The sequence below is a fragment of the Diabrotica virgifera genome, chromosome 1 (genome assembly GCF_917563875.1).
Source record: "Diabrotica virgifera virgifera chromosome 1, PGI_DIABVI_V3a".
In the NCBI taxonomy this organism is placed as follows: Eukaryota; Metazoa; Arthropoda; class Insecta; order Coleoptera; family Chrysomelidae; genus Diabrotica; species Diabrotica virgifera.
Genome location: NC_065443.1, coordinates 139,897,423 through 139,911,544, shown reverse-complemented (window position 1 = coordinate 139,911,544; position 14,122 = coordinate 139,897,423). Strand labels below are relative to the sequence as shown.

At 32.9% G+C, this 14,122-nt stretch overlaps 1 protein-coding gene across 2 annotated transcripts in view; it reads right to left on the bottom strand.

Annotated features, from left to right (window-relative positions):
* Nucleotides 1-222: 222 nt before the first annotated feature.
* LOC126881012 (uncharacterized) overlaps nucleotides 223-14,122 on the bottom strand; it is an 84,586-nt gene continuing 70,686 nt past the window's right edge. For both annotated transcript variants that reach the window (XM_050645075.1, XM_050645076.1), the window contains one exon: nucleotides 223-523. In XM_050645075.1, the coding sequence (XP_050501032.1) occupies nucleotides 466-523 (58 nt within the window). In that variant the 3' untranslated portion in view covers nucleotides 223-465. The remainder of the gene's footprint in view (nucleotides 524-14,122) is intronic.

Genomic DNA, 14,122 nt, shown 5'->3' with positions numbered 1-14,122 from the left:
TTATTATTATTATTTATTTTCGACGATAATTAATATTTTTCAACGTTTTTTATTTCTATAATTCTTTTTTGTGGTCCAATCTTCCGTATCTATTTAATTTTTCCCTTATTTGCAGCTTCTGTTGGAAGGATTTAGTCATCCCATCTTTTAGCACTATTTTAGATCCGATTAAAATCAAAACCAGTGATTAAACCAGATTATACTCAATTATTTCATCCTCTGTTATGGTTGTAGCTCATTGTTTTAATGTTTTATTTATAGCAATATATTATTTACATTTTATTTTAATATTATAAAATATATTTAATATTCAAGTCAAACTATAAAGAATTTTATACAAAAATATTCGAAACTATTTCCTCTGGAAACTAATGGTTCAGTTTGAAAAAAAGTTAGTGGAGATAATAAATAATAATGAATTCTGGCGTTCAACAAGACTGACTACGGTAGATCCATACTCGAATCCTAGTGGTGCCTTAGGGAAACTCTTGTTAAATTTCTTCCGGAGGAACGAGTGGTGTGGCTAAAACAAAATATTATGTAAATGTTAAGCAAGTTTAGCACAAAACACTGTAGATGTAGATATTTATTTATCTAGTTTATATGATATATTATTCTTCAAATCACATTTTGTTCTCCTAATTCAATAACTACTCAAACTAATGGACAATGAATAAATAGCAATAATCTCAAAGATACTCAGCAACATTATACCATACAACTCTGGAGAAATACCAGCAGAACGGCTTAAGTCTGAGGTTATTTCAATTAAAAAAAAAAATAGGAGCCAAATTGCTAAGAACACCGTACCCGTACGATAAGCCTTAAGAGTCATTTCCTGAAAGTGTTCCTAAAGATAATCCATAAGAGAATTTACAAGCTGTGTGAAAGTCAAATTTCTCCCAACCAGTTCGGGTTCATAAATGCTCTTGATACGAGAAAGGCTTTGTTCTCTATAATTATTCCAGAGATACAGAGACGTCAATTGCGACGTATATGCATATCTGGTTGTTGATTACAAGAAAGCGTTTGAACCAGTAGAGCCCGCCAAAATGATGCAAATAATAAAAAAAGCAGAAATTAGGGGAGAATGGGGGAATGGGAGCCATCGGGTAATGAGAGTCACCCAGTTTTATTTAAATTACGCGCTTTTAAATACTTGCTGACACTGGCGACACGTTACCGACAATGCAGAGATGCAGCGACATCGTTGCAGATGTTTATTCAGTGTTGTTTGAATGTTGTGTGAGCATAGTAGACTTTTTGCAGTAATCGTTATAATACACGTGGTTTACAAAATTCACGGTAAGTTAGTCCCAACATGTTTTTCTTAAAAACTATTTTATGCAAACTAAACTTAACTACCTAAAGAATAATTGCATGTGATTTGTTTTTTTAATCACCTGGTTTTGGTAATTTTTTTCATAGGTTAAAATTTTCTAAACAAAACGGGTAATGGGAACCATTATGAAGACTCATCATATGGGACTCATCGGATTAAGAAAATGTCAGTGATAAAGACCTTTGTGATGATAACTCGGATAATGAAGATGAAACAGATTTATGTTTGATCTGCTATGATTCTGGGAAAAGTGGCAGAACTGTGGTATCGCTGTACAGCTTGTGGTCGATGGGTACATGCAGATTGTTCGGGGGTTGACACAGCTAAAGATTATCTCTGTAACTTTTGTTTAAACAAAATGAGTTAAAAATAATGTATTACTATTTTTGTTACGAAAATTAAAAATTTAATACAGATAAAACTTAAAATAAATTGTGGTTCTTATTACCCGACCTATTGGGGCAATTGGGGCCATTCACTATATTTAGTAATTTCATAATAACTTTAACATAACTAAATAAATTTACGCAATAATAATAGCGAAGGATAATTAACATTTTAAAGTAGCTCTTAGCCTGGATCGATTTTTTATATACCCTAAAATTTATTTTTTATTAAAGAATATAGTTAAGTGGTTCCCATTCCCCCATTCTCCCCTACCAATCAAGGTCAGAAAATATTAAACCTTTTCTGGAATCAGATCGCAAACCTCAGAGTTGAAGCTGAACACACCTAATATATGTGAAAATCATGCGTGGAGTGAGGCAAAGCTATATTTTGTCTCCCCTAATCTTCAATCTCTACTCTGAAAGAATATTTATGGAAGCTTTGCATGAACCTGAAAAACGTATTCTACTGAACGGGTACCAGCTAAACAACATGAGGTACGATCCACTAAAAATTTGGTCATTTTTGATGTTTTGAATTTCCTAAACCTGTTGTCCGATTTAAGTGATTTTCTACCACGCTATAGCCTTATTCATTGACAATATCCCTGTAATAATATTGTTGCTAGACAGTCAAACTATCATTGTATACCGGGTATACGAATCAAACTGTGTTTTTTCTCAAAGTTCGCATCACCATGTGGACTATTCTGGTATTTATAAAATACTGAAATTAAAACCCAACTTTAGCCTCAGGTTTTTTAACATTTTGTCTTTCGATTCATTCGCTTATCTTGGATAATAAAAAAGTTAGGTACTTTAATAACTTGCCATGTTCGTCATCATTCTAAAATATGTGCACAAAACTTTAAGGGGTTATTGTACATGAGAAAATAATGACAATTTTCTTTATAATCATATGTCAGCAAACGCTTCGTTTCCAAGATACGGGATGTTCAATTATTTTACAAACTGATGATTTACTTATTGCTTTAAAACCAGTTGAGATGTGCAAATCAAATTTGGTGGGTTTTAAGATGTAGTTATTGCACATTTTTTGACATACAATTAAGAATTTAATATTCACCAGTGGCGCGCAAACGGGTATTATGACCGATAATATTACCCGTACGCACGCCAATGGTGAATATAAAATTCTTAATTGTATGTCAAAAAATGTGTAATAACTTCGTTTTAAAACCCACCGAATTTTATCTGCATATTTCAACTGGTTTTAAAGCAATAAATAAATCGTCAGTTTGTAAAAAAAAATTGAACATCCCGTATCTCGGAAACGAAGCGTTTGCGGACATATGATTATAAAACAAATTGTCATTATTTTCTTGTCATGTTAAATTACCCCTTAAAGTTTGTCGCACTTATTTAGAAACACCCTGTATTGATAAAGAACATGGCTAGTTGTTAAAGTCCCTAACTTTTTTATTATCCAACATAAGCGAAAGAATCGAAAGACAAAATGTTAAGAAAACCTGAGGCTATAGTTGGGTTTTAATGTCAGTATTTTATAAATGCTAGAATAGTCCACAGGGTGATGCGAACTTTGAGAAAAAAACACAGTTTGATTCGTACACCCGGTATACAATGACAATTTAACTGTGTAGCAACAATATTATTACATAGTAGTGATGTTGATTATAGTTACTTTCGAGTATTCAATACAAATCGTTACTTCTGTATAAAGTAATCATTTACAGTATTCGTTACTTTGATTACTATGATTACTTTTGTTACTTTTGTATTTGAGTACCGGTAATCATATCGAGAACCGTATTTCTCAGTAGTAGGGCAGTCAATGAGGGATTTAGCTCCGAATTCCATCTTACTACATCGATTTACTTGATATTTTCACAGTAAGTAGGGAATAGTTCAAGAAACAAAGTCTACCCTATGCCGATATGCGCTTTTATCTTCGGGGTGGTTCCCACCCCTTCTCGGGGGTGAAAAATGGTTTGGTTAAAATAGCCACGGAAGAGGCTAGATAACCTAATTTGAAGCAAAAACTGTTCTATAATTATTTTTTGAAAACTCAATACTTTTTGAGTTATTCATGGTTGAAAATTGGCCATTTTCATTGAAAAATGACACCTTTTCGGACGGATTTTTGCGAATACCTTAAAAACTATGCATCTTACAAAAAAACTATAAAAATGTTTCTGTAGGTTATAAAAAAACAAAGAGATTCGTTCCTTCACAAATCTTCTAGTTAAAATACAAAGAGGGTTATGGTAGGTAAGAAGTGTTTGTTTTTTTGCTGCATGCTCAAATCGGTGTATTCAACTTGAAATAACAGAGAAATTGTCAATTTTAGATGTATAATGATACTATTAACTTTTGTAGTGCTTGAAAAAACCTTTAAAACGAGAAATACTAAATGTCGAGTACATTCAAACTAAGCGAGATATTCTGCAAACAAGTTGATGACTAATGTATTTTAAGAAGAAATGAGAAGTATATTTAACCCCTCATCCATCAGAATTTAAATACATCGCTTTCCTTCTACAATACTTTTTATTATAGTGTTATTTCTATGTTCAAAAAGTTGGACTGGATTAAAATGAATGGTTTTTGAAAAAAAAATAAGATCAAATTATAGAGCGCATTTTTAAATTTTCTAAAAAATCTTACTTTTCCTCCATGTAACTCGAAAAAGATAAGAGATACGAAAAAAAGATACACAAAAATGTAGGGCTTTTTCATATAAAAATTTCCTTTTTATTTTTCATTACTGTATCTCTTATCATTTTGAAGTTACATGGAGAAAAAGAAGAATTTTACGAAAATTTAAAAATGCTCTCTATAATTTGATCTTTTTTTTTCAAAAACCATTCATTTTAAACCCGTCCAACTTTTTGAACAAAGAAATAACACTATAATAAAAGGTATTGTGGAAGGAAAACGATGCATTTACATTTTGATGGATAGGGGTTAAAATTACTTCTCATTTTTTCTTAAAATACATTAGTTATTAATTTTTTTTTGTAGCATATCTCGCTTAGTTTTAATGTAATGGACCTTTAATATAGCTCATTTTAAAGGTCTTTTCAAGAACTACAAAAGATATAAGTAGCATTATACACCTAAAATCGACCGTTTCTCTGTTATTTCAAGTTGAATACACCAATTTGAGAATGTACCAAAACACAAACTACTTTTAACTACCATATTTTATCTCTTTTTGTATTATAACTAGAAGATTTATGAAGGCAAGTGTCTCTTTGTTTTTTTTATAACCTACAAAAATGTAGAAGACCTACAAATCCTTACGAACAAAATCACGAATCACAGTCAACAATATGGACTCAATGTAAACGTAAATAAGACAAAGCTTATGATCATTAGAAAAAGAAAGGATAAAAAAAGTCAACTCTACATCAACCAAACCCCTGTAGAAAGAGTGACGCAATACAACTATTTAGGCACTATAATAAATGAAAAATTGCCCAAAAACCAAGAGATTAGAGCACACATCGGAAAAGCTAGATCCACCTTCAACAGGATGGGGATCTTCTTTAAGAGCCACAGCCTCTCTCTTGGCAAAAAAATAATGATGCTGCGGTGCTACTTCTTCTCTGTCCTTTTTTATGGTATTTTTACCGTGGAAATCCCGTGAATTGACCGGGTAACAAATGAGGAGGTCCTCAGAAGAATGAAGAAGAAACGAGAGGTACTGATCACCATCAAGTCTCGAAAGTTAGAATACTTCGGACACAATATGTGGAATAAATCCAGATATACTCTCCTACAAGCCATACTGTAAAGAAAAACATTTGGAAAGCGATGTCCAGGAGAAAGAAGAACATCGTGGTTAAAGAACTTCAGAACTTCATTTTAACACCACATCTCTTCGGCTTTTCGCGCTACTTCAAAATAAGATACAGATTGCCATGAGCATCGCTAACATTCGTCACAGATAGACACATCGAGAAGAAGAAGAATTAAATAGCTGCAAATAAAAAGAGACATTAAAAAAAGGAATAAAGGATCGGTTCTGAAACTGTTTTCTTGTGGCATGTTTAAATTTAATATTCAGTAATTTTAACCTGGATATGTTTCTTAATTGACACTTTGTTTTACCAATTTGACAGGTGACTTACTTGGCCCGGATCTTGTAGGCAAATAGTTATGTTTTAACAGGACCGTGCCGTACTATGATGCGGTGACGCAGTCGCATCAGACGGCATCATAAGGGGGCGGCATAATAAGTAAAATCAGAATATATCAAAATAATCGTAAGAATAAGAAAGAGTGTGCAAAACAGAATACCTACTTCGCATGCCAATCTTTAAACTTAGTTTTAAAAGTGAAGAAAGCGTCTGCTTCTTTTCTCTGGTTCTGCAATGCGTTGGGAAGTTCTGAAAAAACATTTTTCACAACTAACTCTAAAACCGTTAAGTGATACTAGATGGTCAATCCGAATAGATGCATTGGGACCTTTAAGATTTCAATTTTGTGAAATATATGATGCCTTATTCGAAATAATAAAAGAAGTCAACAAAAATTTAGAAACTAATGTCAAAACACGAGGATTGCCAAAAAATATTAAAAATTATAAATTTATTAGCGGTGTAGTTCTTTGGTATGATATTTTATTTCATATAAATTCAGTCTCGAAGATGTTGCAATATGTAACTATAAATTTTTCAGATTGTGTAAAAATGTTGTCAGAAACTGTAGAAAAAATAAACAGTTACAGACAATCTGGCTATGACCAAACGAAAATTACTGCTATTGAAATTGCAGAAAATCTTGATGAGTTCCGAATTTGCAACTGAAAATGAAATTCGAACCAGGAGAAAAAAGCGTCAATTTGATTACGAAAAATCTGTGGATGAGCTCTTTCCAGAGGCAATTTAAATTTTTTTTTTCTTCAACCATGTTAAAAATGCAGTTTTTAGCACTCCATACGAGCGTTAAAAATGCTACTTTAAGGCACTAGTGCTTTAAAAAAAAATTTAAGGCACTGCAGTTCGTATTGACCGTATATGCAATTTTGATGTAATGTCAAAAAAATATAAAATTGGAATGTCAGTCAAGTTCAAGTAAAAGTTTTTGTAGATATTGACCTGTAATTACGTTTGTAAAAAAAATATTGTATGATATGCGTGTTAAAAAGTAAATTTTTAAGGCACTCATGTGAATTGCAGAACTCGCTTTCGCTCATTCTGCAAACTTTCACATGCGTACCTTACGGCCGGTTTCACAAGTCGAAGTTAAGTTGTGGTTAAGAGATAACCAGAAGTTACCCCGAAATATGTGTTTCACAATATCAGGTCAACGGCGAAGTTGTGGTTAACCGACAGAATTTTTAATTAGAGCTTGGAGTGATGGTTAAGCTCTTAACCAGAGGTTATCCTAACCTAATTTCGTTTTATTGACAGGACAGAGTGTATACACGTAAATTATTAATTACACATATGAATTTATATGATGTACTTAAATGCGTTTAGCATTTCAGCGGCCAATAATTGATCGATTTTTAAATGATTTGCTTCCTGGGGTAATTATTAATACATACTATAGTCTCTTGCTTGCGACATGTTTTTATATTAACAATTTAATTTTAACAATATTGGCGAAAGACCTTAAAACAAATATTATTCTTAAACAAAACTTAAAATGTATAATGTGCATGTAATATACAGTGTGTGTACTTTAGTTGGCCACGTATGGGAAGCATTTTTAATATTAATTTTACGAAAAAAAGATACTTCAAAAAAGTTTTGCATAGTAATTTTTATGGTCCAAAATCTAAGATGCAACCATCATGTATCAAATTTTATTAATCCCATAGGAGGTATGTTAAAATATATGAATTTTTAAAGCAAGCAAGGTAGCAAGAATCAACATCAAAAATATGATTATGCAAATCAACCACAAGTCTGACTGAATATCCTAACCACACATATACACACATTTATTTTTCCTTAATCTGCAAAATAAACTCCACAACTAAATATAAAATCCTTAAAAAATATATACAACAAATTAATAGTCATAAAGAAATATAACAATTTATTGAATTTACCCTAATAGAAATCAATGGAAACTCATCTGAATGATCAGCTGATTTGATAATTGATAATTCTTCCATAAAAATGTTATTTCTGGTGATCATTGTCCATAATTTCCTACCAACATAAGAAAAATAAAACAAAACTTACGGTCAACTAACCATGATTGAATCTGTGGTTGTGAAACAGCAACTGTCAGTTAGACCAGAGAACAGTTAGACTGTGGGTAAAGGTTAGTTGACCGCTAGGGTTAACCACAGATTGTGAAACCGGCCGTTAAACGTGTACTTTTAACACTTATATCATAAATAACTATTAATCTATATTTTAGTTAGACAGTTCCATTAATTCTTTGATTGATCGATTTTCGCTTCTAGAAATTCATAAATAAAATTTATTAAATTATTTAATAATTTTTTGATGATATTTTTAAATTGAGGGAAATAGATGATAAAAAGAATAAGAATCGGATATAAGTAGAGGCAAATGATCTTCTAGAATAATTGTGTGATATATCCCAAATGATACCATACCCCATGAAATCTTTAGAGGTTTTGAACTATTTGTGCCAAAATAACCTAATTTCTTTATGCCCAAATGTAGTGTCACCAAAGCCGGCGATAAAGAGCCTGGAAGTGAAACACTGCAGGCGGGTGCCTCTGTTTGGGGGACGCCAAAATGAGTTTTTTTTCTGATGTTACACAAAATACTAATTGAAAAAAACCGAATGGCGCCGCTAGTTTTATAGGCGGGCACCTTATACTCTAGAGCCGGTAATGTGTCTTACTAAGAATTTTTCCACCTACCTCTACCGAAAGTATACTTTTCCGGACATGATTGTAGGGAGCAAAGTTGTACTTTTCCTCCCTAGGGAGGAAAATATTTTTGCTCCCTAGGGAGGAAAAGTAAAAGTGACGTCATGGTATTTCATTCATGAAATGTAACTTATTGACGCCCTGTACAATATCTATTTTCTATTACGTAAGTTTCTATACATTTTAACGTTTATTTATAAAACACTCTGTATTTTGCAGAATGGTAAAAAACAGTAAATTGTTATTTTGATTTAACAATGTTTACATTATTAATTTGACTTATATTTGACAGTTGACAGTTATATTGTACGTACTTGTTAGTTTTAGTTCTAATAAATTTTGTTGGTTAGTTACATAAATAAATTAAGTAAAAATGAAAACATGACTTGTTATTTGAGGTAGGTGGAAAAACCATATGTATAACATGGGAGTAAAGTGCCTTTTCCTCCCTTGTTATACAAATAGCTATTATCAACACTCCCAGTCTCGGTAGCTAGTGGGAAAGAAGTTTTTCAAATTAAAAAAGAACTATTTACGAAGCTCCATAAGGCAAACAAAACTAAAAAAATTAGCACTCATTTAAATATAGTCCTCACTAACGGCTCCTTTGGACTACACTACACTACAAAATTAAAGTCAGAAGGGCAAAATTATAATTTTTGTAAATGTTATTTAATGTTAATACATATTTCATTAATTTAAAGTATGTTTTGTTTTTAAAATAAAAGTTTTCGTTCATTGTGTACAGTCGCATTTAATAAAAATAAAAGGTAAGTTTCAATAATATTTAGGAGCGGAATTTCGAAGAATTGCATCATATTGAGAAAATGTACCGCACGGCTCTGTGTTTTAACTCTGTTCAACTCTTTTTTGAAAACGATTTCTAGAGTAAATGTAAGCTGAAACGCCAAAAACAAAATATAAACAGTAAATTATACTACAATAATTTGTGGTTTAATCCCATATAACATATTTAAGCGTAAGACTATCTGATCAACAAACAAATAAATTCTGTATACAGCGAGGAGTATGGCAAGGAGACACCATCTCACCAAAGCTGTTCACAACCCTTTTAGAACACAGTTTTAAGAAGGCAGATCTGAACGAATATGGTATCAACATAAATGGAGAGAAGCTCAGTCATTTGAGATTCGCAGATGACATCGTCCTTATAGCCGATCGTATGGATGATGCAATAATAATGTTGAACAAGTTATATCACGCTTCCTTAGAGGTCGGACTAAAGATTAACATCAACAAGACGCAAATAATGACTAATCTGGTGCTAAATCGTAATATTGTCCTTGATGGAATGAATATTGAGCAGACTGCATCTTATAAGTACTTGGGACATGAAATTCGATTGGGAAGAGATAACCAGACGTGCGAGCTCCCACGTCGCATAGGATTAGCCTGGGCAGCGTTTGGTAAACTGAGCTATGTATTTAAATCGGACTTACCCATATGCCTGAAAAGGAAAATTTTTGACCAGTGTGTATTGCCTGTACTCACTTATGGAGCGGAAACATTAACACTCACAAAAAAGGTAGTGAACAAGATTCGCATAACTCAAAGGGCTATGGAGCGCCAGATGTTGGGTGTCTCCCTGAGGGACCGAATCCCAAACGAAGAAATACGTCGTAGAACAAAAACAGCGGACGCCGTCGAAAGAATCGCGTCGCTCAAGTGGAATTGGGCAGGACACGTCGTCAGATTGTCAGACAACCGATGGACAAAACGTATTGTCGAGTGGAGGCCACGAGAAGAAGCACTACGGAGCAGAGGACGACCACCAACCAGATGGGCTGACGATCTGAAACGTATTGTCGGCAACTGGATGCAAGCCGCACAAAACAGAGAAAGATGGAAAGAGCTGAGGGAGACCTATGTCCAGCAGCCTACGGGTTGATGATGATGATGATGAACATATTTAATGTAAAGGATAAGCTAGTGAGTACGGTATATATCCAAATTAAATATTCAAGACAAATGTAAGTATAGCTTTTATTTTGCACGAAGTGCACTACAAAAAAATGATTACCGCAATCTCTACTAAGGGAACGAGGACATCTGTAGCAGTGGCGCACCTAGGATTTTCCTCTAGGGGGGTTTTACACCTAGAATTTTCCTGTGGGGGGGGGGGTTTACTTGGACACAGAAATTTTTTTGTATAGTTTGTTAAAGACCAGTTACGTTTTCCTACTCTTCTTTATATGCCCTGGGAGGGTTTTAACCCCCAAAACCCCCCCTGGGTGCGCCACTGATCTGTAGAGATGTAAGCAATTAAAGAACAGGCTGCTAATATAAGAACTTATTTTCAGAAGCAGCTAAGATATATATTTTACATCCTACAATTTGCCCAACAATGACACAGCGCCGCTTATAATGAGGGAATAAGAAAATAAAGCATCTTTCAAACAAAAGAAAATCTACATCCGGAGGGATAAACGACAGCGTAAGTAACAGATCAATGAAATTGGCCAGTGCTATGTCAAGATACAACGTCGAAGTATTGGTTGCGTCAGTAGGTAATTATGTTGCCTGAAACACTAATTCCCACCAAAAATATATTGTCAAAATTCCTAGATATCATACTCATACACAAGAAACCATCCCACATCTTATCAGAGATTGCCAGACATTTGTCGTAACTGGTTATAAAGAACGGTACAAATGTCGATATGGATGTCAAGCACAAGGAACCATTAAACATCTTACCGAGAGCTGCCAGGCATTTGTAGTAACTGATTATAAAGAACGGCATAACCAAGTAGAAAAGATTCTCCATTAATAACTAGCTAGCAAACAGGGGCTTCTCCAAACCAACCATCTCCCAAAAACTGCAAGCTTTACTGGAACGGCACTGAGCTCATATAGTAATCAGTGACTCGTACTAAACGGGACCTTACAGTAGCTAACAAATTAACAACAAAAGACTAAGAGAAGGTTCACATTGTTGTTGTATTATGGTTGGGTCAGAAAGACCAGCATATGTGCCTCCTGATGAGAGACTAATAAGTTTCGAACCAGTAGAGGTGCTTGCAGCACTCTCTGATTGAACTAGAATATGATGCGGCTGTAGTTTCGTGTTGCAACGAAATTGAAAATGGTTAGTCATTTTTAAATTAACAACACTTAAATTGATGTGGCTAACAGCATGTGATCTAACAGCAATAATTTACATGTTAAATAGAATGAGGAGATCGCCACGTACAGAGATCTAGAAATGGAAATAAGAAGACAATGGAGAATTGAAAGTGTTCAAACGGTACCAATTATTCTTTCTACTACTGGAGTCATTCCGAAAAACTTCCTAGAGAACATAAAACAACTAGGATTTAAAAAAACCTAATATAGCATACAAAATAACAACAGAGTAACAAAAAATATAGTTTAAATACCTAGATATATAAACTTTAACGAAAAGTATTGATCTTGTTCTTGTATGGACAAATAAAAAGCGCGGTACTATAAAGAATAACAAGAGTCTGTGAGATATTAAGCTATAAAATAATTATATCATCAATCAGCCAATCGCGTCGACTGCTGGACATAGGCCTCCCTCAGTCCTTTTCAGTGTTCTCTACACTGGGCCGCTTCTAGCCAGTTTCCTGCCACTCTTTTTTTATGTCGTCGATCCATCTAGTCGTGGTCATCCTCGTCTTCTTTTTTAGTTTCTAGGCTTCCATTCTATGATTCGTCGTGTCAAAAATAATTATATATCATAAAAGAAAAAGAAAGGAAAAAGGAAAAGAAAAGAATCATCATAGTCCCAAACTACCTCATAAAAAACTCTTAAAAAGTTACAAAGAATTGATAAGGAAAATAATATTTTTTCTTCAAAATTATTATAAAGCTTATAAAGATTTAACACACGATTATGATTTTTTAAATAGATATTAATTTTTATATCTAGTGAATAGAAGCCCTATTGTATGCGGATGACATAGTCCTTATAGCAGATTCCGTGACAAAAATGCAAAAACTCATAAATATATGGACAGAAGAAATAGAGAAATTAAAAATGGAAATAAACATCGAGAAAGGTAAAATAATGGTCATCGGCGAAAAGGAAGAAAATGAAGTAATTATAAAATGCAAAAATACTCAACTGGAAATAGTTACAGCATATGATTATCTTGGAAGTATTATTACCAATGATGGGAAAATAGACCTCGAAATAACAAACAGAACTAAAAAATCAAATAAACTGTACTACGCACTAGCGCCAATTCTGAGGAAAAAAGAATTGTCCCACGAAACAAAAATTAAAATATATAATACGATTGTGATACCGACGATACTGTATACAAGCGAAAATTGGACTTTACAGAAAAAGCATAATAGTAGGATAAATGCAATTGAGATGAGACATTTACGTGCTATAGCCGGAAAGACCAAATGGGATAGAATAAGAAATGAGACAATAAGAGGGATAACTAAACAGGAACCAATAATGAATAAAATAATAAAGAGGCAATTAAACTGGTATGGACATCTGATGAGAATGAAATCTAGTAGACTAGCAAGGAAAATTCACGAAACAAGGAATATTACAAAAAAGAAAAAAGGCAGGCCGAAGAAAAAATGGATACAGCAAATAGTAGAAGCAGGAAAAATCAAACAGAAAACGCTAGAAGAAATGAAACTAATAGCACAGGACCGAAAAGAATGGAAGAGATGGGTGAATATGTAGCTAAATTAAACCCAAATCCGACACCTGAAAGGGTATAAGGAAGGGGAGAAAGAAAGAAAGATATCTAGTGGAGTCAATGTAGATCGAAAACATGCATTGTTTCGGAAAAAATAAAACAAACTTATATTTTTCTAAAATGTTAAAGTTCTACTCACATATTTGGCGGCTAATTGTTTATTAATTATTTAAACAAGAAAAGCTGTTTCGTATAAATAATTTTAAAAATATCGGTGAATTTATCATTTTACTTTGATCGAAAATGTTTCCATTTTGTTTTTGAGTATGCTGAATCCTTATCTGACAATACAGTTTAAAAATGCAAAATGGTGATTCCAAAATGGCCGATTTTTTCTATAACAGCTTAAAAAACAGGTTGCAAAATCCAAATTTTTTTACAAGATATACTATATTTTATATTGACTAATATTGACAATTTAAACTTTAAAATAAATCTGAATCTGAATTATATATTAAAAATTTAAAATTCAATGTGAAAATTGCGAATTCAATGCGAATTTTGAAATGAAAAAAAGTAGAATCTAGTAGAAGTAGAAGTAGAAAAATCGAAGTTTATTCTTAAAAAAAACAAATAAATAATTTTTACAATGGGTAATATTAAAAATTAAAATATAAAATTTTTATGTTGGGCTCATACAAATCATACAGTACCTATGTCTGCGTAACTTGGAACCATATGGGAAGTTTTTCATTAATAATTTTACGAAAAATAGTTATTCTTCATAAAATTCTCTGCTTGATCTAAAACCTAAATTCCATTTGATATCTGATGGTCAGAGCCGTCATATTACCCATATGCGCGGCAATGGTGAATATTAAATTCTTAATTGTAC